Genomic DNA, 27,742 nt, shown 5'->3' with positions numbered 1-27,742 from the left:
GAGCTACCAACCCAGCCAAGGCTTTTCACTTTTTCACTTCCATCACACTTCTCTGCTGGCCTGTGCAGCTATCACAACACACAAACCACACGTTACGGTGGGACACAACTGCAGGCCGTGTTTTTCTTTGTTTTTTTTCTTCACAAAAAACGATTAAGGAATGTGAGGAATGCAGGGTGAGGGAGGTGAACACCAACTCAGCAGCTGAATTGAGCATAATCCAGTGGTCTATCGTGTTTATTGTTTCAGGTTCAATCAAGAAAACAGCATGTTGTGTGAGAGTATTGGCCATAGAAAGTCAACATGTTATACAATCAGTGCAAGAGTTGTCCTAGAAAATCATACATCTCAAAGTAAAAAACAGCATTACACACTTAACTTACATTCTAAGTCTTAATCAAATAGTTTAAAATCTCAAGAGGTAGAAAACTATATCAAAAAGAGGCCAATCAAAACATCTCTCTTATCCTCACATTAGTTTCTCTAAAGACTGGCGATACTATTAAAAACACGACACGTGTCTCAGGATAACAGATTGCTGAGATTGTGTTAAATACTTAAATTTATTTACAAGAATGTATTGATCTATAAATTAGTGTAACACAAGCTTTAAAATTCAAGAAACATTGTGCCGTCTTACTTCAAACCCATCAATATTGTTGAAATCAATTAGGAAGTTCTTTAAAAAAAAAAAAGAAAATACTGTATACAGTGAATTAAGTTCATTTTCAAAAAAAGCCATACAGTGAGTCCTAAGGTCTAAAGACTTGAAAGAAACCACCAGAAACCAAATCCATCACAGAGACATCTGTAATCTCAAGGTGGGTAACTTGGATCCAAGAGAGCAGCACCTCCACAACAAAATGAAAATTGGTAAAGACAGAGAGAGTATCTTGATCCCTCCTAATGATGATCCTCTTGTTGGGAGAGACCATGGCAGCACTTTTTGTGTCACAGTGCAGACGGCGGCAGAGCAGCCAGGCTGTCCTTGTTGGCCTCCAGGAAGTGGCTACAGGCAGAAAACGCACTGTAAAAGCCAGAGGAGAGGCCAGCAATGTCTGTGGAGATGTATGGGAGCACACCCGGTGTGGCCTGGTTGTAGTAGGTTATCTAAAAGAAAACACATCAGATCAATCGTGGTGCAGTTAAACCAGTGCGTCTTTTTAATAACTTCTGAGTTGTGTTGCAAAAGTATGCTGGGCACATGGACTGTGTGCCCTTCTCGTTTGGCCAACCTTGGTGACAATACTGGACTCTTCCCAGATTGTGAAGCCAGCACAGAGCACCTCTCCCCTCGTGTAGTCCTCAGTGGGAGGGTGAGTGGGCAAAGTGACAGAACGCAGAGCGATCAGATACGGGTCCCTGAGAGGGACAAAAGAGGATAGCATCAAGAGACTATATGAAATATAATATATGTTGGAGATGGAAATCAAGAAGCAAAATGTAAAATGAAATGAGCAGGGTGTTTATTATGTAGTATGTTGCAGCACCTGGCATCACAAGGCTTCCTCCTGGATGCCAGCAGAATGAAGTCCTTGCCTTTGCCCCCTTTACTGACAGACGGTGTGGCTACGCGATAAAGGGTGTCTTCCTCATCTGCTTGGATGATCACCTCACACTCCCTGTGCAATGAGCATGTGATAATATACAGATATTAAAGGTGGAGAATTAGATTAGCTCTACATCTCACACTGCTGTCATTACCAATTAATACAAATAATCAAATGTATCATTAAAGATATAAATATAGAGGGCAGAATATTACCAAGGTAATGTTGGCCATCTTTGGCTATGGATAGCTGCCATTAGCATTAGCTAGTTAATTCAGTTAGCCGTATTAAGGAAATGTAAAAATATTTCTTGACATTTAGAACAAGCAGGGAACTACTGAAAAATACTTGAAACTATCAGACTCTCACTTCTTGAGGTACAAAGTGGTAGGCAAGACAGGATCGGCCGGTGCTAGCTTGTTAGCATGCCAACTTCTGTAGACATCTCCGCAAAACAATACGTACACTAGATGTTTTTGACGCAACATTATGTCAATGACGATATGATAATGTCAACAATGTTGTTTGTTTCACATTCTGTTGATAATTTTAGTTCCTTTTTTTAATGTTTTAAACTAAAATTCTAAACATATCATATTATATATTACACATTGCCCATTTAATTGAGTTTTCTATTATCATTTTGTATTGAATTAATATGTGCAAGCCTCTGTCAGGCATAAATAAAGTAGTATCTAACTTTAACCTTGAGTTGATCAGTTGTTCGCTTTGATAATATGATTCAACTTAGGAATGTAATGGTCCGGTTCCTAGGATTTAGTCTTCTGAGGAGAAAGCACCTTTCTAGAGCCAGAGTTTGGCTCGTCTGTTCTAGGCTATTGTGGAAACACTGCAGAATCTGTGGAAGAGGATCCACCTCCTCTGTAGATATTAAAGGCTTGTTCTAAAGGTACGAAAACACAAGGATTCGTAGTTTCAGGTAATAACACACTCATCAAAACATAATTATGAGTTTTATATTCCATTTCTCCACCTAAATCCCACACACTGGACCTTTAAGAGGTAAAACTGGTGACAAGTTACATTTCAGATGATGTCAACAAACCCAATGAAAAGACCATAACCAGCATTCATTTATTTGTATTCCTCTGTGCCATAAACCTCCATTGTTGTCCAAAAGTGATGAGCGATGAATCTCTCTGTTGCACTGGGTGGCATGTTGTTCAATTACCATGAATGCGGGCACTTTTGTTTATTTTTGGAACATCCCCCATACACCTTTCTGTTGCTGTAAATACTCACTTTAGCACTTAATGTTTTTTCTAATCCACAGTCTCCTGAGAAATACTGTTTATTCTTGTTTGGGTAACATTTGCAAAAAACAACACTGCCAGGCTATTTCAGGAAAATACTGAGCCTTTTTTAAAAATAAACTGGCATTGAGAAACAGACCAAAACCTGGTTGGTTTTTGTGTTTTTATACGCTTTGCTGATAATGAAGAGGAAAAAACCAGAAAAAAAACATCAAAATTATCCTTAAAGCCTATTCTCCTGACTGTATGTTGCAGTGCGCCAGATGACGCACAAGGCCAAAAATGTATATGTTACTGACTCATAGTGCTGGTCCCACTCCTTTCTCCTCCTCAGGTCTGACAGGAGGTGGAACGTCTGCTCTGCCGGTACGCTGACGTGCATCTCCACTTTGAAACACAGCATGTGGTTTTCCTCCAGCGTGTACAGCCTGACCTAAGAATGGAGCACAACCGCAGAGAGGAGGTGGGCTCTACGTGCATGAACAGGATTTGTTCCAGTTATTTTAAAATCTGACTGTTGTCAAAACTGCTTAATTCACTGGTGGAATCAGTAGTCAGTTATAGGTCCCTACATCTCTTAAAATGACTATTGGAAGTCAGTTTAGACAATGTTTTCTGACTTATTCTGCATTATTCCACAATTTAATTAAAGCAATGTGGGCTTCCTTCCAGGACAGCCATTATGACTGTGCAGCTAATACAGGTCAGAATGCATGGTGGAATCACAACAGCTGTATCTATTTAACAGGCTATATCCTGGATGATAATAACACAAACAGTACTGACCTTGTTTTTCTCAGAAGTTAATACCCAGTTGTTTCTGGTATCCATTAGTTTCAGTGCCGATACATTATTATAGCTCAGGTACATCTGAAAAACAAAGGGTTGTCTGAACACTTGAAAACAGTGGCAATATCTTATAAGCCTCGCTAAGCGTGTGCACCTCTGTTTGCCAGAAATTGCAATACCTGGTTACTTGGATCCCAGGGCACAGACAGAGGCACTTCAGTTTGCTTGCAGGAGATAATGTATTTCCTGTAAAACATGTAGGGCACAGTGATTTACATTGAGGGACAAAAGGAAGATCTGACCAACACAACAACATTTTTTGCATTTTAGCCGTGATCCAGCACATTTGGTTATTAAACAGTGGAGTGAAGGTTATACTGCAGGCAGGGTATTTTCCAGTTGAACAATGAACTTATTATTCTTGACAGACTGTGCACCAAAGTCTGCTCAGCTGTGATATGTCGCTCTGCCAAGTCATGTGCTGCTGAAGACTGAGTATCGTAAACAATGGATTCAGTAGAACAACACTGGACAAACGACTTCCAGTGCCTTATACTGAAACATGTAATATGATCCGTGCTTCTTCCACTGTGTATGTTGGTTTTGTAATGGTTTATAATGACTCGTCTTGCATAAAATGTTGCTTAGTAGCATACTATCTATCTATCTATCTATCTATCTATCTATCTATCTATCTATCTATCTATCTATCTATCTAATGTTGGGTTTTAAAGGCGTGAAATGGATGGAAACTGAACGGCACTTTCATAAATGAAATAAACCTGTGTCTGTTTGATTCCTCTGGACCTGGTTAGGCAGCTGGATTCGCAAGATCTCGAGAGAATCCGTTTTTCCACGCGTCAAGCTCTGTGTTTGTGGCTGGACCATAGTGGGTCAAACTAATTTGTTGTTCTGTTTCAAAACAGTTTCCAAAGACGAATTCGTAGGTGGTTCTGTGTAACTAACCATCTTGTATGTCAGGTTAGCAAAGACTCAATTTAGTTCAAAACATACGTTTCCTAACATGATAAATATATTTTTTTTCCTCTGTACAAAAACATATTTTTTGCATATGGATCAGCTTTTATACTGACAATATACCCATCTGCAATAAACCAGGTCAGCCCTCCGAGATATCGGTGGGATGCTCATACAACAAAGCATGTTTTAGGAGGGACACTAACCTATCAAGGCGAATCTTCTTTCGGGCAATAGCTTCTTGATAACGTCTTTTTCCATCCTGTTAAACATGGGAAAACCCAAAGCACAAAACATCAAAAAAGGATGCTCATTTTGTGAACTTAGAACTCAAGCTCTGCTTTTTTTGGCTGATCACTTAACTGTATACTCTGGGCTTTCATCACACAAAACTCACCACAGGCTCAGGTCGTATCCGTGGCAGCGTTCGTGCTTTCCTGTCACTGTCCAGCACCTCAAAGGTCATAAAAGCACTATTTATATGGCGCAGAGGTTCTCCACCCTGGTAGGCCTCAGCACACACGCCCACCTCCATGCTGAATCACACCGCGTATCCAGGCCAGGCGCGTGGGTTCACAAAAAGATATGCACACACAGAGATGTACTACAAACGCTGTCAATATTTGAGTTATAAAGGTAAATATATGCGAACATTATTTAGATGAGTTGAGAGTTATTTGACTTCTGCGCTGTTCTTGCAAGTTCGTCATGATGTGTAGACTCACCTGTGCTTGAAGGCGTTGTTAACTATGGCTTTCAGCACCAGTCTGTCACCGATATGAGACGGGCCTCGAAAATGGAACATGTCAATGCTCCTCAGTGTTGGGTGAGCGTTACACAAGCGACTAGATCCAAGACAAAGAGAAAAAAGCATGACTCTCTTGTAGTTTGTTGCCAATTTGAAGCTTGGCCTCATTACAGATAGCCTCTGGCTTACTGGGAATACACTTTTCTTGCTAAGTGTTATATGAGAAGATGTATGACACTCTCATATTTGCCAGTTGTATATGAAGTTACAGCTAAAAGCCAGTTATTTTAGCTTAGCATGAAGACTGGAAGCATATGGATCCCGCTGTCCTCGCACCTACCAGCATCTCTGAAGCTCACTAATTATCATGTTCTATTTTGCTTGTTTGATCCCTACAAATTCTTAAGTGTAAAAAGACAATTGGTGGTTTTATTGGGGATTTTGTGCGGAATAACTTCTAGGCCAGGTGCAAGCTTGCACCCAGCCAAGAAATAGTCTTGCACATTACTCCCTGTGAAAACCACATTAACAAACAAACATAAGATATGATGATTTAATTAGCAAGCCTTCAACATGCTGGTAGATGTTTTATGTTCCTACACTAGCTCTTCCCCTCTGCTTCCAGTCTTTGTGCTAAGCTAAGCTAATAACCTCTGGCTGCAGCTCTAACTTGATTTGCCTCTTTTTATCTCTCATAATATTCCTTAAAATGTCAAGCTATTTAATTACATTTATTTTGACTTTAAAATATACTGTAAAAAACAGAATAATTATCTATGCACCATGCTGCGATTGTAGCCACATTCTCCATCCAGGCCATGATCTGGCCCCCAAAGGTGCTGACTTGGTGGTTGGCATGTGGCGGTAGCACCAGCTCCACGCTTTCCACTCGTGTCCGCTCGGCTGGCACAGCATCCTGATACTCCTGGCATTCTCCTGATGACAGCACAAAAAAGTGGAGCTTTAATCAATCAGATTCCAAATGGTGCAGCCGCCCGGCCAAGTGCTGTGTTATAAAGCCCGGCCTGTACCCAGTTGAGCTGTGCTGCTGCTCAGTAGGTCTGTAATGATCTCAGCATGGATCAGCCTCATCCTCCTCCGCTCTGCTGCCAGGCTGTACTCCATCTGCTCCATTTGTGTGCGAGGAATCACCTGTTTCAGCTGTACCTGTGCACAAAAGGCGCACACAGGGGATGTTGAATCGGTTTTGGTCAAATGGTTTTGTATCAATATTTTGATTGTTGTCTCTTACCTTCCCAGCTTCAGTGCGTCTAGCAACAAAGGTTGCAAAGGCATGGCAAACCTTCCACTGCCTGTCAGTGTAAAGGTCCTCACAAGTCACCAATATACCCACCTGAAATGAACAGAATAACCACATTTATTTGATTCTGAAATATCATGAACGTTCACCATGCTGAAATCAAAAACAACATCCACCAACCTCCATACTGGATGTGAAGGCTCTGTTAACCTTTGCTATGATGTTGACAACCTTTCCCACCCTGGAGTAGACAGAAACAGACGCTTCTCTTTACCATCAACAAGGAGCAGTGATTATAGTATCAACACAATCTGAACATCTCTCCTGTGAGAGATGTATGTCCACCTTTCTCTGCCTGTGACTGGAGTAGCCCATTATCTGAAGACTAAAACTACAACATCCATTTATTAATACATTTTTTAAAAATCAATGACACCACTGCTAATGTTTTGCAACAAAAACAGTGTCCACCATAGTCAATGGATGCAATATAGTCTGTCTCTGGTACTCAGTTGGAGATGCGACTCGATAAACCAGCATTAACTTTAATACCTTACCCTATGGTGTGTTCAAAATGGATGTCGTCCACGGATGCAGTGATACAGGAACAACCTGCATGCCTCTCAGCTGCAGCACAAAGACACATAGTGACAGCATGTAATGAGTCGAGGCTTATGAGCTGTAACTATGTGCATGTATAAAGGCAAACAGACATAATGTATCACACAGAAAGACTTCAGGCAGGTTTAAAATTTCAATTCAGGGAATTGGTCTTTATATAAATAGGATATATTTATGCATAAATGCTATCTATTGCTTCCATGAGGCAATAGAAAATTGTCAACCTTAACAGATTTTTACACCATTTATCTCGTGGTCTCCTTAATACTTTTGCATTAAATAGGATATATTGCAAATGAATGGGCAGGCTGGATTTTATGGCAATTAATTCATGGACATTAATGTGATTAAGTGCCTTTTAAATCTCAGGTACTTATTTTGCTGGAGCAACCAGAAATAGACCTTCCTGTTGGACTATTTCATCCTTAAACTGTGACTTCATTGATTATCCAGAAAATCCAACCATATTGTGATGCATATAAATAGATCACAATATAATAAACGATAAACACTATCATAATTTATCACAGTGACACAGTGTACACAGTGTACAGGTTTTTTTCAATGCATTTTAATCGCATTTTCAGTTATGTTTGTTTACATACAAGCTCTCAAATTCATGTATCTACCTAAGAGCTCAGTTTAGAAATGTCACACCACACTGACGACCCAGTTTTCAAATATCGGCCATGGAATTACGTGATTGAATAATCAGGATTTGATTCAGACTGCACATTCCCCACTTCCTGCTACACTTCAGTGGACATGATGGGATATTCTTGGATAACTTTGGTTTATTTTGATTATATCATGAGTTCCATGGCGTGATGTCAGAAAAAGTGCTGAAAGTTTTTCTGATATTTTCCTACCTGACAAGCAGGCTGTGGAGTCCATCCACTTCAGCAGCTGTCCAACACTCAGCTCTCCACAGTGGTTGGCGTGGCATGGCAGCACGATCTGACTCATCTTCACTTCAGTGGGGTTTCTGTACCCTTCCTCACTCTCCTGAATGAACAGAGAGTCCAGCATGGCGTCTGCATGGTTACCATCTGACGTCATAGCTCACTGCTACACAGAGAAGAAACAGAGGAAAAATTAGTTCCAGCAGAACCTGGAGTCATAGACTAATGCCCTGAAGGAAAACAATACAATAGTTTCGCACGATACATTGTCCACACTAACAATAGCACCACCATACAAAACTTGACATGAACTGAGATGAAAAGAGAAATAAAGGGAAAGTTTAGTTCCTCTTAATCACTCACGCTGACCGCAACTTACTGCATATGTGCCATCATGTGAAATTACCATAAACTGGAAAAAGGACGAACTGCCCGAAAGCAAAACAGTTTTGGAGTTAAAATGTTTTAAGGAAGGACACAACTATGGCTCACTAATTTCTTTTCCATCTGTGAAAATGAAGTTGTGAGTCTCTGTCAGGGGAATCTGTTTTGAGTGCCTGCGTAAAAATACCGATATATGATGCCAGTGTATCGATAACCAAACCTCAAGAGGACACGATACAAAATACTGCTGTATGGATATTTTGTTACCACCCCTAAGAGTTAAAGCTACAACCTGTAATCCCAACGTTAAAACATAGGACTGGAACTGGCATCAAATATGTCAGACAAATCTACAGTATTTATGTGTTCTGATGCAGTCAAAAATCTTGGTAACACAGTAGTTAAACAAGGACCTAATCAGCATTTGGATCATGTCCTAAAAAGTTTAGCTATCCAGAGAAACTCGGTAAAGAGGCTACTTGGTACAGGCTCAGGCCTCCACTGTAATTAGAATAATTAAATCACTATACGTAAAATTATTCTAAAATTAACTAAAAGTATCAACAGTTTTTGAAAGTGAATAAAAATATACATACATCTTATGAAGTCTATGTATTGTTGCAGAAATACCTACCAAATATAGCATGCTAACCAGCTAGCCCTTGCACATCACAGTCTACATCTCCTACAAGTGGTAGCAGCGTGACCACCAACACCCCCCTGCCGCACTGAGCTCCCAGCAAGGACCACTAGCTGCATGGCTAACTGAGCTACCTTGCTAATGGCAGCTGCAGTTAGCGGCAGTTACTCTAGTGATATGCTTCTAAATGTTTTATTGTATTGTTTATTTGTTTACTATCATTATTGTTTATTACAATACCACTGTCCTTTGGCTGCTGTGATGAAGAAATTTCATTTGCGGGACAAATAAAGGAAATTCTGATTATGATCTGATTCCCCACTATTTGTTCGGAGTATGAATTCGACAAGTGGCCAATTCTTACACAATGCACTTTTAAGAAAAGCACTCTTTATTTGTCATTTTTTAAACTTTGGATTCATAAAACACGATGTAATCTTTGACCAATTCAAGGAAAAAGCAGAAACACACAAAAATGAGGAAATGAAAACTACAATTCAGTTTTGGTCATGGAAAGAAGTCAGATCTGTGACACTAACACGAGCTATGTTTTCTGCGTTTAAAAAGGGTTGAGTTTTACCTTCTTAACTGTATACTTTGCACTGATATTTCGTTGTACACTGTGCAATGACAATAAAGGCATTCCATTTCAACTTCTGCCAAAACACAGACATTTGTAATAGATTTTATCCACCACTGAATCTACAAAAAAACTCAGCAGTCAGTTTGAGCCGATGCTGCAACATAAGACGCTTTAAATAATCTGCAACTTAATTTCTCATTGCAACACTTCTTCTCTCCCTGAGGGATAAAGACAGACCTGAAATACCTGTTCAATCACAGATGTATTTGATGCTGCTGTGTGTCTGCTGTCAGTGAATGCAGACACACATGCAAGTTCTAATCGAGCTTGGACAGAAACTATTTAGGGGCACAAACTATTTTAAGGCATGCTGCTACTGAATGTGGTATTCATGGAAAGTATTCACTGGGATACAAGTGTTTGCTCATAACTTGTGCTCCAGCGGGGCTCAGCAGTGGTCACCTGTCTTTCCTGTTATGGGTGACAGGAGCTGCCAGTGACCTTTACAGAGAAATGAGACATTCACCACGAACATACGAGGAGGACTACGGCGGAATTAAATCCTGGTATTAACTCTGCAAAAAAAAACAAGTGGTCACCTATAAACACGCCGTGCAGGTTTCTCATTGGGAGAAAAAACAACAACAAGCTAAACAAAAATGGCTTACCCCAGTTTTAAAAGTGACTGCTGATGTTGCAGTCCAGATAAAAGTCCTTCACGTGACAGTCAGCGGCGACTACAGAACATGGACACCGGCTGACACACTGCAGCCCGCTGCGACCCGGACCGTGACGCTCCTGGTTTCCCCCATTCCTCAACAACTCAACAACTTACTCAACACACTCACACATGCACACACAAACTACGGCTTTACTAAAGGCTTTCACCACTGGAGGGAGGGAGAGAGAGAGGAAGAGAGGGAGAGAAGTGGGGAAGAGACTATCCCCTGTAGTGCAACGTCCACATTTTTAAGGTGGAACTGCAGTGGCCTCATATTTGGGGGGCTGCTTAAAGGCGATAACAACACAAACTCGAACTTTTTTTTTTTAGCTACAAGAAAATGAATGTTTTTTTTCTTCTTCTTTTTTTAAACGCTGATTTAAAGTCAGTCAAACCATTGAGATGTTATGTATAAGGCGAACCAACAATGATACACCCACTTATCTAGTCTTTATCTAGCTACTTGACACTTTTCAAACTGTTATGCTATGTATATTAGGGCCTATATATTTGCTTTTTTGGCTTTCTTATCTCTTATATTTATAAGGGAAATTGGGGTGAAACTAGTTGTTCTTAATACATAAAAAAAACTGCTGAGAGGCCGATAAAATATAGAAACATAGAGCCATTTATGTCAGAAATATTTCATGAATATATCCAATAAAAGAAATACGGTTTGATATACATAAACTTTTTCCTTAGCCCTTAAAGAATGTGGACACTATACATTTGAGAATCCATTTACATGAGTAAATTTTATTCCTTAAAATCTGTGGTCATCAAACTTTTTCAGGTGTGTGAGCCCTAAACAGACAGATTTTTATGGCAGGGAGCTGCCATCTGAAAAGATTTTTTTGCATTTAAACGTTTGATTGCAGAAAGTGTCTATAACACAATAGACATTGAACTAATCAATATTCTGTTGGTGTGTTATTTGTTGATGGAATTATAGTGAAAATATGCCCTGGGAGTTCCCTTTTGCTTGCTTAGGACCCCCTGGAACTATCCCAGGGGGTCCTATGGGTCCCCGAACCCCACTTTGTGAACCCATGAGATTACAGATACTTTTTAAAATATCTATTTATTTCATTGTGAAATATAGGCCTAATTTTGTAAAGATTTTTTATTTTTAATTGATCACCAGAAGAATTAATTTACATTGCATAAAAAAAGTTGAATCAAGCAAACAATTAGAGGAACTATTAATTTCTTGATTAAATTACGCTCATTGATATCAACGTCAAAACAGAAAACAAAAAAACACGAAAAGGCAGACCTTAAGGCGAACAGCGCCCTCTCATTGGCTACCGGTAGCGTCAGTCAAGCCTGGCCCCGCCTCTTCCCCCCGGACCATGCTCGGTTGAGTCGTCGGGTTGAGCAGGAGTGCGGTTGGAGTGCGAGAGGGTCGCGGCCGCGATGATCTGACAGATGAAATAGCGAAAAAAAGAAAGAGAAGGCGGGCGTCCTCCCACACAAAACAATGTTCCCCAAAGGCAAAGGCACCCCGGTGCCGTCGGACGGCCAGGCACGAGAAAAGTAAGCCCAGAAACGTTTATTACTGTGTGTTTTTTGCCTCGCAAGTTTTTCCCTCTTGCTCTCTGTTGTTCGCTGGACGGGCTAGCAAGAGGCGATTTCCTCCTACCGAGAATGGAATTGAATGAACCGCCTTGTCTGCTCGCCATTCCTCCCCTGAGCCGTGTTTCTGCTACCTTTGGCTTATTGCTGTCTCTTAACGCCGATCCCGACGGCAGTTTGTCTGTTTTTCAAGCGACGGTTGCCTCATTTTTTTGCGGATATTCAGTCGCGAGCACGGAGAGGAGAAAACAATAACATCGTCTTGCCACACAGTACATTGTTTTCTCTGTTGCGCTCTAGATAGGCTCCGTTTTTATTTCCCTCAGCCCCATCAGTGTCACCAGGATACTGTACCAAGCTAATACACAGCAGGCTGGTGCTGTGTTGTGTTTTTTTTTTTATTATTTTATTCACAGTTAACATCACGACGTTAAATTATACTGTTGCTTGAGCACTTTCTTTTCAATCTCCTCATTGTATTGAATTCTACCCAGGTCTTGGTTACACAGTCCCCATTTAATTTTTTTGGCATAGGCTATTTGGCAGCCATTGTTCAGGGGGCCTGTACCCGACTCTGGTCACTCAGGGAGCCGGTTGAAGAACATTTAACCAGCAGTTTGACGTTTATTTATTTTTTTGTTGCCAGTTTGTTGAATTGCAATAATGTTGTTGTTTTTTCTTCTCTCCTCACACAGGTTGGCTCTGTATGTCTATGAGTATTTGCTACACATAGGAGCACAGAAGTCTGCACAGACCTTTTTATCAGAGGTATGTTGAATTTAGGGGAAAAGTTTCAACATGCTAGAGTGCCATTTCTACATTTTAATCACCTCATGTTTTATGTGTATGTTTTGCATTTGCTCTTTTAGGAACAACAATATTAAAATGAGTATCATTTGCAACCAATTTTTCTAGATCCGATGGGAGAAAAACATTACACTTGGAGAACCTCCTGGATTCCTACACTCCTGGTGGTGGTAAGGGATAACTTGTCTTCCTGTAACATGTCCATGGGTTGTTTGTGTGGTTTTGTTTGCTTCATGGCCTGTCTTGTCCACAGTGTATTCTGGGACTTGTATTGCGCTGCGCCAGAGAGGAGAGAGACATGTGACCACTCCAGCGAAGCAAAAGCCTTCCATGACTACGTGAGTAGTGCTTACACTGTTGCACAGGTCGCTCTGTCTTCTTCTGCTAAGGAAGACAACAACTTTTTCTATCAAAGCTAAGAAGTGGTGTAAATCGTGCGCCTCCAGCTCGGATTGTGCAATGAGGTTTTTTTTTTTTTGTGTTGGAGCAAATAATCTCTATTTGTCAACACTCAAGTCCTGACAAAATCTCCCACATTTCCCTTCAAGGGTGACGCAGCTGCCATACTTGATGTTATCGTGATTCCCCTTTAGCTCAAAATTATTTAATGATTTGCCCTAGAATAATGTCTGTCTGATATTTGCTTCCTTTGTATCCCTCGCTGCACTTTTGTTGTAGCTGTATTTAACTGCTGCATGCAAATTGGGCCAGTATTTTTTTCTCCTCCTGAATTTACGATCGGTCATCTTGCCCTGTCAGTGGGTCGAATGATGCGCCCAACAATGAGCTTTATAGGCTTCTGAGAAAATGATGCTGATGTCAGCACGTCCTGAGTCAGACCTGTCGAGCGCTCCCCCCTTATCCTCGCCACGCTCGAACTCCCTCCCTCAGTTGTGAAGACGAACAAGAACCTGCTGCGCATCATGCACACAGCTTGATTTTTGACAAAGACCTCCAGCTGACCTGATGTGCAGTAGCTCAGATGCATGCTGAAACATATTACCTGCAGTGTTAAGATCCTAATGGGTTTTAAACTCAAGAACTGCAGGGGCAGTCTCAGATCCCAAATCTGTCGCTCAGGAGTGCATCCTCTTATGAAAGCGCTTCTGTATTTGCATGGTACGGGTGTTTTGCATCCTGATAACTATGCCATTTTAGAAACTTTTTTTTTTAATGTGCTGCATTGTTTCGAGCTTTGAGTCAGCATTCAAAGGGAACATCAAAAAGAGTCTCATGTGGATCAAAGAACGTGTGAACTGCTTGTCAGTGGCTTCTGCCTTTCGCATCTTTGTGATTCTCCCGAAAAAATGAGACGGGCAGATGATGTAAATAAAACGAAGACACTTATTCAGGTTTTCCTGTATCAGCACAGCCAAGCAGAGCCGTTAGAGGTTAAGGAGTCCTCCCAGGATGACTGATACGCAGCCAAATTTGGAGGCAGTTTGGTTATGTACCAGATGAGATGGGGTTAAAATGGAGATGTTGGTCCTGCTCTTGGCAGAAAGGGTTGTCAGGGTAACAGGCCTCCTGATCTGGCAGGTGACCTGGGAGCCAGGAGAGAGGCTACAGCGTGGCTCTGCCCTTTCAGGAACCACCATCCTTATTATTGTTACTCATGCAGACAAAAGAGGAGTGCATTTTGCTTGAAACTGGGCTTTGAATCGCATAGCAAGCTTTATAGTTATTTGTCGCAATATTGTTGAGTGCTTGATTTCAGAAATCTTCATCTCTTACGGAGAATTTATGTTTCTGATCATTATTGCATATCATATAGCTACATGATTTTCTCTGTATTAAGCCATTGTGTGATAACACTTGAACTCATATTTTTAAAATAATTTAGCACTTCTGAAAGATTAAACAACACAAAATAAGCTGTTAGATCGCAGCCAGTGGTTTGACTGAGACCATTTCCATAACATGGAAAACATTAAGCAAATGAGGAAACAGTGAAACGTCATTCTGGGCTGTGTGCTGCTGTGGTGAAGAGCTTTGAGAGTTTCTGTGCGGCTGGCTCTACCCGACATCTTGTGGTTGCCCTTCGCTCTGATGTTGGTTCTCCTTGTGTTCATTTGTGGATGTTGGTGGTCAGGCAAGTGTGTGTGTGTGTGTGTGTGTGGACAGTACTAGTCCTTGGACCCTCGCCTTTGTCTAGGTGTGGGGGAGGTGAGCGCTGCTCTGTTAGCCGGCAGGGCTCATAAAGCCCCGGCGGGCCTGATGAACGCTTCCCGAGGGGCCCCGTCGCCATGGCGTCAGCGCCTGATTGATGGCTGTCACAGAGCTGAGGGGCAGATTGGGGAAAAAGGAAAGGGGAGTGGCACCGTGGCATATGCCCAGCATCCACCGCCGCCGAGGAGGAGCTGAGGGAATATAAAGAGGAGGGGGTTGGGGAGAGGAGAAATGGAGGGGACCTGTGAGAAGTAACTAGAGAGGGAGAGAGAGGGAGCATCCCGTCTGGATCCAGACTGGGTTTTATGATGTTGATTGATGGTTAAACATTTACAAGCTAAACACAGGGGCTGGTTTCTTTTGAGCATTGGTTCCAGTGGAAGAAGTGAGGCTGTTAAGAGCATGCTAGGTCAGGAGTCGTCAGTTGGGTGGTCCACATCACTTCTCTTACATCCCCTTTTACGTATACATTTTTTTCTCCTTCTTTTTATGTGTCTCTCTTTTTGTATACGCTTGCTTTTTCACATTTACCTCCCAGTCAATCTCTTGGTCATCCTCACCCTCCTTACTTTTTTCTCTCCCTCTATGAGGAACTGTAACCTCAGTTAACTGTTGTGGGTTGGTACACTATGGAACTGATTCTGGTCAGAGAGTCCTTTGTGGTGGATGCCTTGTTTATTTTCCAAAACCTGTGTTGAACATACAGCATGTGTGGTCTGAAATAAAACAAAAGAAAATAAATGGTCTTGAATAGGGATTTGCACGACTGGTTGATTAAATGTTGCTACCCTCTCTAGCACCAGAAATACTGGCTAGTTAAACCCATTCCTATTTTATGAATGTACAATTTGAATGTAACATTTCCGCATTAAGATGTTTTTGAAAATTACCTAAAGTGTTTCCAGCAATGTTCGAGCCCCAAAAACCCCTAATTTTATTAGTTTTCATTAACTTCCCTGTCCCTACAGCATTCAGGGAATCATTAGATGTTAGAACAGAGAGTAAGTAAATTAAGTTGTCAACATAACTAAACACAAATACACATTTAATACATTAACTTGTCTGTGAACATTTCTGCAAGTTACTTCAGAAAGATTTTCAGTGGTTGTTAAACACGACGAACTCCTATGATCCCTTGCTACTTCACTACTTTACCAAACTATGTCTTTGGTTTTCATTGTTTTGATAGAGAAACCACTAGCAGCAGACATATAACACCATCCGCTTGAATTAAATGGACATAATTTGCACTGGAACATCATGTCTTCCGATTCAAAATGTTTTGTTGAAACAAGCATCCGTTATTGGCTTTTAACAATGTCAGTCAACTGTAGCGGCTAAGATGTCATGCAACCACCCGTCACTAGGGTGCCAGTGGCATTAAAATCCAATTTGATTATTGAAGAATGTGATAAACAACTTCAAATAGCTCTTAATTATTCGGATACTGTCAAACCATACAGATTAAAGTGTGCTCAACTCTGACTGTTCCCTGTATGTTATATTACTTTAAATCTAGTCTACTAATCTTAAATTTGAATGTCAGGTAAGGAATGTTAGGAACACCTCCTAGTCTCAAATTTAAATTAAATCCAAATAAAACAAATGTGAGGTTACTTCTATTTACAATAGTTGTTAGGTACACTTGGGTTATATATAGATACTTCTTGTGTTTAGCAAGCAGGCCTTATTATTTACAGATTGATTAATCAGGGAGATAATAAACATTTAAACTATGCACCAGTAAAGCAATATAGCTTTAGCAAACAATAATATACAGACTCTCTGGCAAACCGTAACAGTACCACGTCAACTTTCATACACCGCCAATGTGCGTCCCTCTCGCCGCTCTTTCTTTGTTTTTGAAAGGAGTGCATGAGTACATCTGCCGCCACTCTGGCCTTTTGTGACCTGTTTCAGTGATTCATGAATCCAGTGGAAATTTGTTTGGCTCGTGTGCTCTTTAAGAACACACATATACACGCTGAATCATTGAGGGTGAGGGGAGGCTAACTTATAGGAGGTCCCCTGGGGAGATGTAAGGAAGGCCCCAGACAAGAGCTTTGTAGCCCGGGGCAGGGCTGAGACAGCTGCCCCCTTTCCTGTACCAGAGAGTCTGTTAGTGGTGAGACGTGGTTCGTTCAGAGGGAAAGCAGCATCAGGCTGTTTGGGACAGTCCAGCAGTCACAGCTGTGGGCTTTAGTGGGACATGATAAAGATCTAACACAACATGCCTGGAAACCTGCCATACACGTTACCTTTCAGGCGTGCAATTTGTGACTTCTACAGAGCTGTGTAGATTGTTGACTTTGTTTTATGACTTTGTGGTCAGTACCTTAACTACAGCTTTGTTTTACTTAATAATTTCTTTGCAGGGGAGCAAAACAATCTACAGTTGTTTTTTCACTGTGAAGGGGCCAGACAGTGTGGATGTTTTCTGAAACTAGCCATAAACTGTAGCTCAGTCTTTGTCTATAATGAAACATAAATGTCTTCCCCCAGAATGTCCTAATGCCTTCATGTTTTGAATATAACACATACTTCCTGAGAGTTAAAGAACTACTTACTACTGATCCCTCTCAGAAGTGCAATTTATCAACTTAACTTTATGCAACTGATAACTTAAATATGCATTAAACTGTAAAAATGGAACCTGGGACATAGATCCACTGCCATGACTGTGCATCTGACACACAGGACTACTAATGGTTACAGTATAAAGGCTTGTAGACCTAACTTAGATCCCCTAAGTAAAACCTAAGGATCAGTGCTGTGTCTATGACATAAAAATCACCTATGATGGCTAGTAAAGACTTATAGATGATTTTGTGTGAGGCATTCATGCTCTTTGGAGCTGATAAAGTTGGACAACGGTACCTATTTTAGCGTTAAAATGTAAACGAATGCCTAAATAAATTCTCTCCTTTATTGAATATGAGGTTTATACAGGGTGGTTGTATTGCTTGTGAGGAAGTAGTAAAGTACTAGTAACCATGTGTTTGGCCAGGTCAGAACTATGAATAACTCCTTTACCGTATAATGCTACTGACTTATGAAACTTTTTATGGTGTACTCAATGTGGTGTACAGAATAAGAGGGGCTTGCTTAGAAAGCTTGATGTTAACAAGGCTTGGGGAACATCTCACAGTACTCTCACGTAAATATACGAATATGGAAACTTGTTCCTCTTGATGCAACAACACCATGAACAAGGTTACCAGTCTGTGATCATAATGCTTTTTATTGCTGTCATAAAACCGTAAAGCTGTGTGTAATCAATTAGTAAAATAGAAGTAATGACAGTGAGGCTGTAGATCTTGAGATTTCCCAAGTGTTTTAACTGCATCACTGCTGTTAAAAAAAGTCATTTTGTGTAAGTCTGTTATTGTCACAATTCTACTTTGCTTATTTTTTTATGATACGCATCTTAGAAGCTCATAATCATAGAGTTTTTTATATATGCAAATGTTTTGTTTATGCTACCGTTATGGTGCTGTCTTTTACAACAGAAATTATATGCCAAAAAGACTGATACATTTTCGTAATTCAGCAGCAATGTATTTAAAATCTTGGTCAGATGATAGAGACAGTATATATGTATACGGTCAATGAACTGAATGTTGACAGGGCATGTCAAAGTTAATCGTAATCTCTCAGGCAGATATGCTTGTATGTAAAATCTGTGTGGTCAGTGTGTTCTATTTATATCATAGTCTCACTGGTCAGGGCCTGCTCACCTGTGTTATAGCTAAAAAAAAACAGCAGTGTTCAGAGCCTCCGTCGCTTACAACGATGCCATGAGGATGTTTTTTTGTATATCACATCTTAGGTTGTATAGGTTAGGTTGTTATTGCCAGTCATCTGATTGTCAGCATGAATGTTGCCTCGTGTCAGGCAGAGATAAGAAACCTAGTGGATAAGTTTATTTGTGACTGGCTAAGGTAGAAAACGTCATAATTGATTGTAAATCCTACCTAAAGCTCCTCGTTATGCTTCAGAGATTTGTGGACTCTGTGCATTGTGTGTCATATATGTGTGTGTTTCCGTTGTCTGAAATGAGTTGCACCCAATACTTGATTTTTAGGGCTGATGCACGTACCAATTTTGGGGATTAAAAAATTCTGATCCATAAATTGGCCAATATACATAAATAATGTTTTGCAGTGATCCTTCAAATGTGGTTATCAAACCCTTCTGACAGGGAGATGTATTAGAGGCAGGATATTTTACTAACATGACTTGTTAGTACAAGCTATCATTACTCAGTGAGCAGTCTTTTCTTCTGCCTTTGGTAAAAAAAAACATCACAGACTAGGCAAGTTACCACACATGTACAAGTTGCCCCTCAGTGGCATCATATTCGATTTTGATGGTTTTTCTGGGTGTATGAGCAGTTTCCTTAAGTCAGTTCTCATCCGGCAATGAACTTGAGTGAGTCAGCGCAGATTGTCTGAGGTCTGTATTTTAACCTGTGAAAATTAATTTAGTTTAGATGTATTTATACACAGATTTACAACATTTCTGAGAGCAACCTTTCTATGTCAAATGGCTGGGTAGTTGAGAATAACTGGTCAAGATGAGTGAGGAAGTACATGGAGTGTAAATTAGATCTGTGGAGCAGCTGAAACTTCCTCTCCTACACATTTATAGCAGTATGCTTTTTTTTTAAAAGGTCCTAGTATTAGTCAGGTTTGATAATTTCTCAGTCTTGCACCTCCCTCTTGACATCACCTAGTAAAGAAATCGGGTTTACAAGCTGTCTCTGTCTCTGTGTCCGTGTCCCAGTGGTGGTGGGGCCTGATGAGACGTGACTTCTCCCTGTGGCCTCACTTCTCTCCTTGCTGAGGTATTTCACAGTGGCCCTGCAGCCTGAGCAGATATAATTAGGGGGGGGGGGGGGGCAGTCAATATCAGGGAGTGTGTTGGCTATTGACCAGTGATGTCTATAGAGCTCTATACAGAGTCAAGACGTTTTTTGTGTGTATAAGTTCTGGTACATCCATCCCTGTAGTAGTCATTGTTCTTTGTGAATGTCTACACTTTAACACGAGGGCTGCACATTAACAAATGAGGCCGAAGACGCTTCTCTCGTTCTGTAGCTGTTCTTTGGATGTGAAACCCCACAGCTCTGAGGACATTAGCCCATCTCAGATTGCTTCAGCTACAGGGAAGAAAAACTCAGTCAATTAGGAGCGTGTGACCGAAGCAAATGGCACATTAGTGAATTAGGGCTGCGGTTTGAGCAGGAAATCGGCCCAGCAAGCCCCTGCTGTGCAGCAGCACTTTGGAGACACTGACTCAGTGAATCCCTCCAATACTTATCTGATCCACTCGATTCTGGATCAGCAGGGTTCAGAAACCTCAATAAAGGACCACATTAACATACTGGAAACCAACAGATGATGCAGGTCTACTGAAAGTATGGCAGTGTCTTTCCTTTTGAAGATGAGTCAAAGGTGGGATAAATGATGTTTGAATAGCAGTTACGTTGAATTTCATTGAGTGTGTTCAAGGCTCATGAATCCTGGACACACAATGCACATTAACCATTTCAGATCAATAGGAAACACAGGTTTAGTCTGCGTCACTGTGTTTGTCCAAGAGAATATTCGATTCCTCAGATGTGCTCCTCCTGTGAGATAAAATAGGTCTTTAACAACGTCATTTCATCTACCTTAGAAAGTTCCATATGTGTACTGAGATTGCATTTTGTCTTATCTGGTCAATTTATCATGTGCAGCATAATTAGAGGTTGTGATGTTGCTGTTCTTTGTTTCAGAGTGCAGCAGCAGCACCCAGTCCTGTGATGGGAGGAATACCCCCTGGTGAGGGCATGCCAGGAGGTCCCATGCCACCTGGCTTTTTCCAGGTCAGCCAATCCACAAATTGATAATGTCTGTTACTGTTAGGAATACTCTTAAATTGACATATCCCCAATATTTACCAATAAGTCACTTCATAATCAACAATCAAAATGTTCCTAGCTCCAGACTCCAGCGTTGTAAAATGCTGTCATATGAAGCTGTAGCTCTCCACATACACTGCTTTTGTCTTTTGTTTTGCTCCAGTCTGCTCGGTGAACTTGTAGTAAATAGTCATAGACGTTATGTCTGGCTGAGCCCCTCCAGTGCTGTAAACAGGCAGGCGTGGCCTGCCCATTTTCCCTAATGGAGAAATCGAAAGGTGCAGCACCTACTGTAAATCAATATCTCGTGAGGATAAACTCTTGGCAGGCAACGGTGTGGAACTGTGGCTCTTAGGAGGTGACATAAAATCCCGATGTTGCTCTGCCTCTGCTAGACCAACCTATTCACTTTAAATCCACCATCTTATTATGTACTAGAAGCCACAAAGGCATGACTCATTATGTGATCATGTTAATATCAGGAAAGACATTCTACATTGATACATGAACGCACACATTCATACTTTCCATACCAGAATCCATTGGAGGAGCTCAATTAGACCCCTCACTCGCTGTCAGATCAGCAACATTAGCGACACAGTGCCGGTGTTTAGTGTTGTTATACAGCTAATTGCATAGAGCTTAATTGACACTGTTAATTCAGGGAAATTAGCCCTGATAACATGCTGCATGCAGCAGGCTTCTTAATGTCTTGACTGACAGGCAAAAGAGCACACATCCTCTCTGTCTCTTTTCTCTCATCCAAGGCTAAGCCATTTGCTCGCTCTTCTCTGCTCAATCGCTCTCTTTATCTGTGTTTGTTACATGAAAATGAGCAACTTATTTTGGACATTTTTACATTTTTTTGCGCCACACTTTGGTTCTTGCACTCCAACTGTCCTCTGCCCTGCAGTAACCCTGCTTCTCTCTGCCCCTCTGTTCTGTTTCTCGCCCCATCTTTCTCTCTTTGTATCATCCTCCCTTCTTTCCCTCTTATCTTCCTCCTTGCCTCTTTTACTTTGTGCAATGCCACAGGGTCCACCTGGTCCCCAGGGCTCTCCTCACCCTCAGCCTCCTCCCCCTAACAGTATGATGGGACCTCACAGTCAGGTAACACTCCCTCGCCCTCTTTCTCTCTTTTTCTCTGTTTATGCTCTCTGCGGTCATTTGGGAACGCTGGTTCTCGACGCTGATGCTTCATGCTTTGGCATTCGTCTCAGCTCGATGCTTTATGCTGCTTCCAATATTCACCAAACATGCTGTTAAGAAATTATTAATTTTGAGAATAGTGTGTCTCTTCCTTATTGAAATCTCATGGAGCAATGTTGTTTCTGTTGTAGTCCTTCATGTCGCCTCGCTTCGCTGGAGGCCCGAGAGGTCCTCCCATCAGGATGGGCAACCAGGTAGAGTGTGCGCGCACGCACGCACACACACACATACTATGGATGCAAAATGCATAGCACCCATATAGAACTGAAGTTTCATTGGGTCGAGAGCTGAGACAATTCATCAATTAGTTGCAAACTATTAACCAAATTTGAAAGTGAATATTTTCTTTACTTCTCTATGATGATACGGAAAATTGTTGTACACTTACAATGACAAAAAAGGTATTCTCTACATTCTCTAAACAGAATATCTTTTGCTTGGGGACAAAACAAGATATTTGATGATGTCATTTTGAGCTTTGGATAACACTAATCGACATTTTTGACAAGTAATTGACCAATATATCAACAATGAAAGTAATTGTTAGTTGCAGTCATAATTGGGTCTTCGTATCTGATCCCCTGCAGCCACCGGGTGGAGGACCAGGCCCTCATCCCATGCTGCCCAGCATGGACCCTACACGACCACAAGGTGTGACTCAGTACTGTTTTTACTTAAACTACATTTAAAGAAATTATTTCCTGGCTTCTCCCCTAATATAGTTTTTTTTCCCCTCCAGGCCATCCGAACTTGGGGCCAATGCAGAGAATGAGTGGCCCACGAGGCATGGGACCCATGGGGCCTGGACCTCAGGTAGGCTGTTCTACTCACTTGGAATAATATCACCATTGGCGTCATGACCCATTAGCTATGGTTTTTTTCTAGACTGCTTTAGACACTATACCAAATCCAAACCAAAGCTATTTTGAAAGCCTTGTTGCACCTTAAATCCTAACATTTGATGATTATTCTTTTATCTCTTCTCAGAACTTTGGTGGTGGGATGAGGCCCCCACACAACACCATGGGTCCTGGTATGCCAGGAGTTAACATGTGAGCCTTTTTTTTTTTATTTCTAAATGTGTTCTTTCAAAGTCTCTCAACTTCAATGCATTATCCAACTAAAATTTTCATTGGTCCTATCTTCCAGGGGCCCAGGGACAGGCCGGCCATGGCCCAATCCCAACAATGCCAACTCTGTGAGTGCAAATACACACACAGACACCCAGAAAAATGCTGGGTCAGATTGCAGTCAGTCCTAATGTGCTCCAAGGTTCTAGTCTGGGATGTAATTGTAGTATTATGTGTCGAGGTTTCCACAGACAGATGGACAGACGGTCCTAATGATATTAGGATGATCAAATGATGAATGATGACATTTTGAGGTATAGAACGGGTTTGCACTCACCCCTTTCTGGTCTGTAATGTTTGTGTTTCTGGTTTCAGATGCCTTACTCATCCCCCTCTCCTGGTGCATATGGGGTGAGAACACATCGTGGCCTATTAACTTACACACATTATGTGCATTTCATCTTAAGAAAATAAGATTTTATAGATAATTTTAACATGTAAACTTGTAACTTATTCTCCACAGGGTGCTTCTGGAGGTGGGGGCCCCCCAGGAACTCCCATTATGCCCAGCCCTGCAGGTGTGTGCCTCCGTTTACCTAAGCTGATAATCAATAACCTTTTCATGCACTATCAAGTACCAATTATATGTATGATTGCACATTTTTCAGACTCAAACAACTCTGGTGAAAATTTGTACACCATGATCAACACTGGACCCGGAAACCGAAATAATGTATGTTCCTTTTCATCATTCTAAGTGTGGATTTTTTGAACATTGAGTTAAATAAAAGTAGCAATAGTCTCATAATCATAAATCTGAAGACATAGCACTTCAAGAACATAATTTTTCTGTCTCACAAACGACTGTATTACTCATATCCCTTTTGCACCAAGCCCATAACATCGTCCGGCAATCTGTTTTAACAGCACATCTAAACATTAGGGTCAGCCCTGTGAATGTAATGCCTTTCATTGAAAAAATAAGTGGTTGACAGAGGACAAGAATTAGGTGGCCAAGGTGTTCAGTGTAAGCTCCAGTGTTCCTTGTGTAACGACCTATTAACTACACCTGACCTCTACCATCATAACACACTCTTGTGTCTATTGGCTGCTTTCTGCTCCTGGGACAGTGACTATTTCCATCCTCTGGTCTATATATAGTATTGAAAGTTTAGAAAATGCTCAATTAACTAACCTAAAGTCTTTTAATATTTGAAATGAAACAATTGCGTCATCATATTTGATGACGATGAAATTAGCAATAAATAAACAATCAAGATCAAAACATCAAATCAATATGAACAGCTGGTAAAATAAACAAAGTGATCAACACATTGATAGCTGGGGATATAAAGGCATTTTGTAAACTTCATTTTTTAATTTATTTTTATCTGACGATGAAGGCTGCGGAAGGTTTTTTGTAGGTATCCAAAAAGTGCCAAAGAAATGCTTACATTTCACTTTTAGGAAGCTGTACAAACCCTGTAAATTATTTCAGCTGGTTTGCAAAAAGAATAGTTTTAGTTGACGCCTAAGCACATATTCCTGAGTTGCAGCCAGATATCTGGAATAGACATTTTTATAGGAACTAAACAAATACACTTGTTATAGTGGTCCCGTTAGTGTTTGTTATTTGATACTGTAGGCTACTGTTTCAGCCACTGACTCTCTTGGAGCTGAAATGATCAGAACAAAGGTTTTTCAGTTAGAAGAGAGACTGAGGTTCACAGTAGCAGAATTAAGTAAATGCACTGTGTCATACCTGAGTTCCTTTTTATTTTTAGTGACTTTTAGTTTGAGCCTGCTACTCTTTGGTACGGTTGACTTCCAGTGAGATGCTAACTTTGCGGTGTGGAGATGTGGTTACTGAGTCCATGCTGTCCTCTTTTCCCTCCAGTTCCCTATGGGCCCCGGCTCTGACGGACCCCTGGGAGCCATGGCTGGGATGGAACCACACCACATGAACGGGTCACTAGGTAACACCACTCACGACAACACAGTTACTAACACAATGCAGACATATTTCTTCTAACTAAATGACTAAAATTTAGAGGACAGTATGTTGTATTTTAGGTAGAGCCAATACTTTAAAATCCCCACCATACAAAATATTGTTTTTCATTTTGTTTCATTGTCAGGCTCTGGTGATATGGATGGAATGAACAAGGTAAATAGTGTAACCATGCAGATTGTTTTTGCACTGAGAGCGTAATCTTGCCCGGAGTGAAATTTTATACATTTAAAACACTGTGCACTCTTTGTCTCCAGAATTCCCCAAACAATTTAAGTGGCATTAGCAATCCTCCTGGGACCCCGAGGGATGACGGGGAGCTGAGTGGAAACTTCCTCCACTCCTTTCAGAGCGAGAACGTAAGTCTCTGCTTTGCTCCTCGGCTAACATCACCGGACTGTAATTGTACTTTGATGAAGCCAGAGCTACAGCACTATTGACCACACAGTGAAGCCACAGTCACAGCATATTAACATTAGACTACAGTGTGGAGAGCTAGCCGGTGGTGAAAAGGTGTTTTAATCCTCTCTTCTCTGTGTGCGCCTCCATAGTACTCTCCAACCATGACGATGAGTGTGTGACCCGCCCCTCCACCCCACACCGACATTATTTGCCATCATTCCGAGGATCTGAACTCACTATAGGACACGGCCAAAACACATCAGCACCGAATCAGGGACAGGCGCCATTTTGGTTCCACACTAACGCCAGAATGCTGATCGGAGAAAAATGGAAATGCCTGGCGACTACTGCTCCTTGCTCAAAATGAAGGACAATTTCTCCATTTATCACAACCCCAAGTGTGACAAAACCAGCTACTGAAAATGCATACATGACACGTTTTATGTTCTTTGCAGAGCCCCCCCCCCTTCTCTCCATAACCCTCTCAGTCCCTCTCAACTCTAGAGCGAAGAGAGAAAAAAAGGTTGAAGTTTACCTCTTGTACTTTTTAATTATTGCTTTGTGGTGCAAGATGTGCAGGAAATGTCTCCGCTTTTGTCACTTAAAACACTGGAGAGTGTGTATATGCATTGTGAGCTTGGAAAGTCTTTGTCTTGTCATTTTACTTATCGCCATGCATACTGTGTCACACAAGTCAGTTGACATAGGACTCAGATTTCTTGCCTTTTACTCTGTGGCCACCTTTAACGAATAATTTACTATTCTTCCCAATGCCCACCCTTCTATTTAAAGAGGTTTGTAAAAGGGGAAAACACTTGACAGAACGGCTTTTATTGTGATGAAATTTTTCACAGTATGTAAGTGCTCAGATGGTTCTTACAATGTCAAATTGATCCCGTTCGTTCAGTCACTTATCATTGACAGCGATGCGATTCTGCACTCTTGGCTGTTTGTAATTTAAAAACGGCTGGATTGCTGTTGTGTCCCATCGAGGGGAAAACAGACGTCGACATAAGAAGTGAGTGCATGAATGCTGAGAATCTGTGTACAACATACTACCTAGTGCTGCTCTTCTCTATGTGGACACCTGCTTTAAGATGTGGTGTATATCTCTTTACCTGTCTGTGCTTAACACTTTGTGCTCTTCATCGTCGTAGCCTTCCGTGTTATTTCCAGTTTGGTTGATTATGATGAAAAGGCTATGGATGAGCTGCCCATTTTAATCTCTCTTACATATTGGTTGTTCATACTTACCCCCTGTATCATTGGTTGTCCCCTTGGCCCCGCCCCCTCTTGCCCACCCTCACATTTTTTAAAAATATTTTGATACAATCTTTGACTACATATATTGCCCCAGTTATTCAGAGTTAGTCAAAGCTTTCTAAACCGATTCTAGTAGGCATCATTATAAACTTAGCGGCAGTCTTGTAAATGTGATGAGAATTTTTTTTTTCCTGTGAACATTACGCATTGCATACACATCTGTCCTATGTTGCCTTTATTTGCTGATATTTTTTTATTTCAAATTGAGGAAAGATTGCTTGTTAATATAATTTTACAATAACTTAAGTATCTGTGTCCCTTGTTTTTATTTTTGCTTGAGCATTGTTTCACATTGCATTACATTTACACACAGTATATAATTTCTTCTGCTCCAGAACTCTCCTTCAAGAATACACAAATGGTGTGGGATCATGGGAGTTGCTTTCTTAATTATTAAAGATAAACTCACTATAATGGCACACAGTAGAGGGCATACCTCTGCCAAGACCCAACAGTCCTCATAAATTTAATCAAGTCTAATCTAATATCAAATAAAACATGCTTAATATATTGGATCTGCATCAAAATGCACTCGGTCATAGATGCCAGCCACTTAAATACGCTTGACTTTTTTCATCAAGATCCATGCTTGGTTCCTGAGAAGTTAATAAAAATGTTGCAAAACGCCACACCTCAATGTTAGAAAGTGTGAAAAAATTCGAATTTATGGCGATCTGAAGAAACGCACCGTTACCCTCAGTAAAATTACAGATTGCTAGGATAGTGTAAATAAACAGCTCAACAAAATGTATAACAATGGTCTAGTTGTTTTAGACATTTTGATGCAGAAATGTTACATGTTATATCCTTAACTAGTAAG

At 40.9% G+C, this 27,742-nt stretch overlaps 2 protein-coding genes across 5 annotated transcripts; one reads left to right on the top strand and one right to left on the bottom strand.

Moving 5' to 3' along the window:
• Window positions 1-209: 209 nt before the first annotated feature.
• Window positions 210-11,817, bottom strand: acot11b (acyl-CoA thioesterase 11b). 3 transcript variants are annotated; one of them, XM_030433347.1, is made up of 16 exons: window positions 10,399-11,817; window positions 8,091-8,289; window positions 7,158-7,227; window positions 6,781-6,841; window positions 6,592-6,693; window positions 6,371-6,506; window positions 6,122-6,275; window positions 5,317-5,436; window positions 4,989-5,127; window positions 4,798-4,853; window positions 3,793-3,859; window positions 3,611-3,694; window positions 3,124-3,257; window positions 1,491-1,622; window positions 1,236-1,362; window positions 210-1,110 (listed from the first exon to the last, which is right to left on the bottom strand). In XM_030433347.1, the coding sequence occupies exons 2-16, from the start codon at window positions 8,278-8,280 to the stop codon at window positions 952-954; spliced, it is 1,731 nt and encodes a 576-aa protein (XP_030289207.1). In that variant the 5' UTR covers window positions 8,281-8,289; window positions 10,399-11,817; the 3' UTR covers window positions 210-951. The 3 variants fall into 3 exon arrangements, with proteins under 3 accessions (XP_030289207.1, XP_030289209.1, XP_030289208.1); XM_030433349.1 differs by having other exon boundaries at window positions 6,371-6,500; XM_030433348.1 differs by having other exon boundaries at window positions 8,091-8,286.
• Window positions 11,788-27,168, top strand: ssbp3b (single stranded DNA binding protein 3b). 2 transcript variants are annotated; one of them, XM_030433350.1, is made up of 18 exons: window positions 11,932-11,987; window positions 12,722-12,794; window positions 12,942-13,003; window positions 13,087-13,171; window positions 20,782-20,871; window positions 21,943-22,017; window positions 22,248-22,310; window positions 22,704-22,767; window positions 22,856-22,929; window positions 23,104-23,168; window positions 23,266-23,314; window positions 23,562-23,597; window positions 23,710-23,764; window positions 23,855-23,919; window positions 25,084-25,162; window positions 25,325-25,353; window positions 25,455-25,556; window positions 25,749-27,168. In XM_030433350.1, the coding sequence occupies exons 1-18, from the start codon at window positions 11,932-11,934 to the stop codon at window positions 25,776-25,778; spliced, it is 1,152 nt and encodes a 383-aa protein (XP_030289210.1). In that variant the 3' UTR covers window positions 25,779-27,168. The 2 variants fall into 2 exon arrangements, with proteins under 2 accessions (XP_030289211.1, XP_030289210.1); XM_030433351.1 differs by lacking the exon at window positions 21,943-22,017 and having other exon boundaries at window positions 11,788-11,987; window positions 25,749-25,778.
• Window positions 27,169-27,742: the final 574 nt, after the last annotated feature.

Source organism: Sparus aurata, chromosome 11 (genome assembly GCF_900880675.1).
Source record: "Sparus aurata chromosome 11, fSpaAur1.1, whole genome shotgun sequence".
Taxonomy (NCBI): Eukaryota; Metazoa; Chordata; class Actinopteri; order Spariformes; family Sparidae; genus Sparus; species Sparus aurata.
This window is presented reverse-complemented; position numbering and strand designations above follow the sequence as displayed.

What these genes read in the sequence shown, in the direction of transcription:
- acot11b (XM_030433347.1), bottom strand. Translation starts at nt 8,280, where the DNA reads ATGACGTCAGATGGTAACCATGCAGACGCCATGCTGGACTCTCTGTTC. An exon ending in CCTTCACATCCAGTATGGAG is followed by an intron (nt 6,694 to 6,780) that starts GTTGGTGGATGT and finishes TGTTCATTTCAG; the next exon opens with GTGGGTATATTGGTGACTTG. An exon ending in GACGCACTGAAGCTGGGAAG is followed by an intron (nt 6,507 to 6,591) that starts GTAAGAGACAAC and finishes TTTTGTGCACAG; the next exon opens with GTACAGCTGAAACAGGTGAT.
- ssbp3b (XM_030433350.1), top strand. Translation starts at nt 11,932, where the DNA reads ATGTTCCCCAAAGGCAAAGGCACCCCGGTGCCGTCGGACGGCCAGGCA. An exon ending in CACAGACCTTTTTATCAGAG is followed by an intron (nt 12,795 to 12,941) that starts GTATGTTGAATT and finishes CAATTTTTCTAG; the next exon opens with ATCCGATGGGAGAAAAACAT. An exon ending in GGTATGCCAGGAGTTAACAT is followed by an intron (nt 23,169 to 23,265) that starts GTGAGCCTTTTT and finishes CCTATCTTCCAG; the next exon opens with GGGCCCAGGGACAGGCCGGC.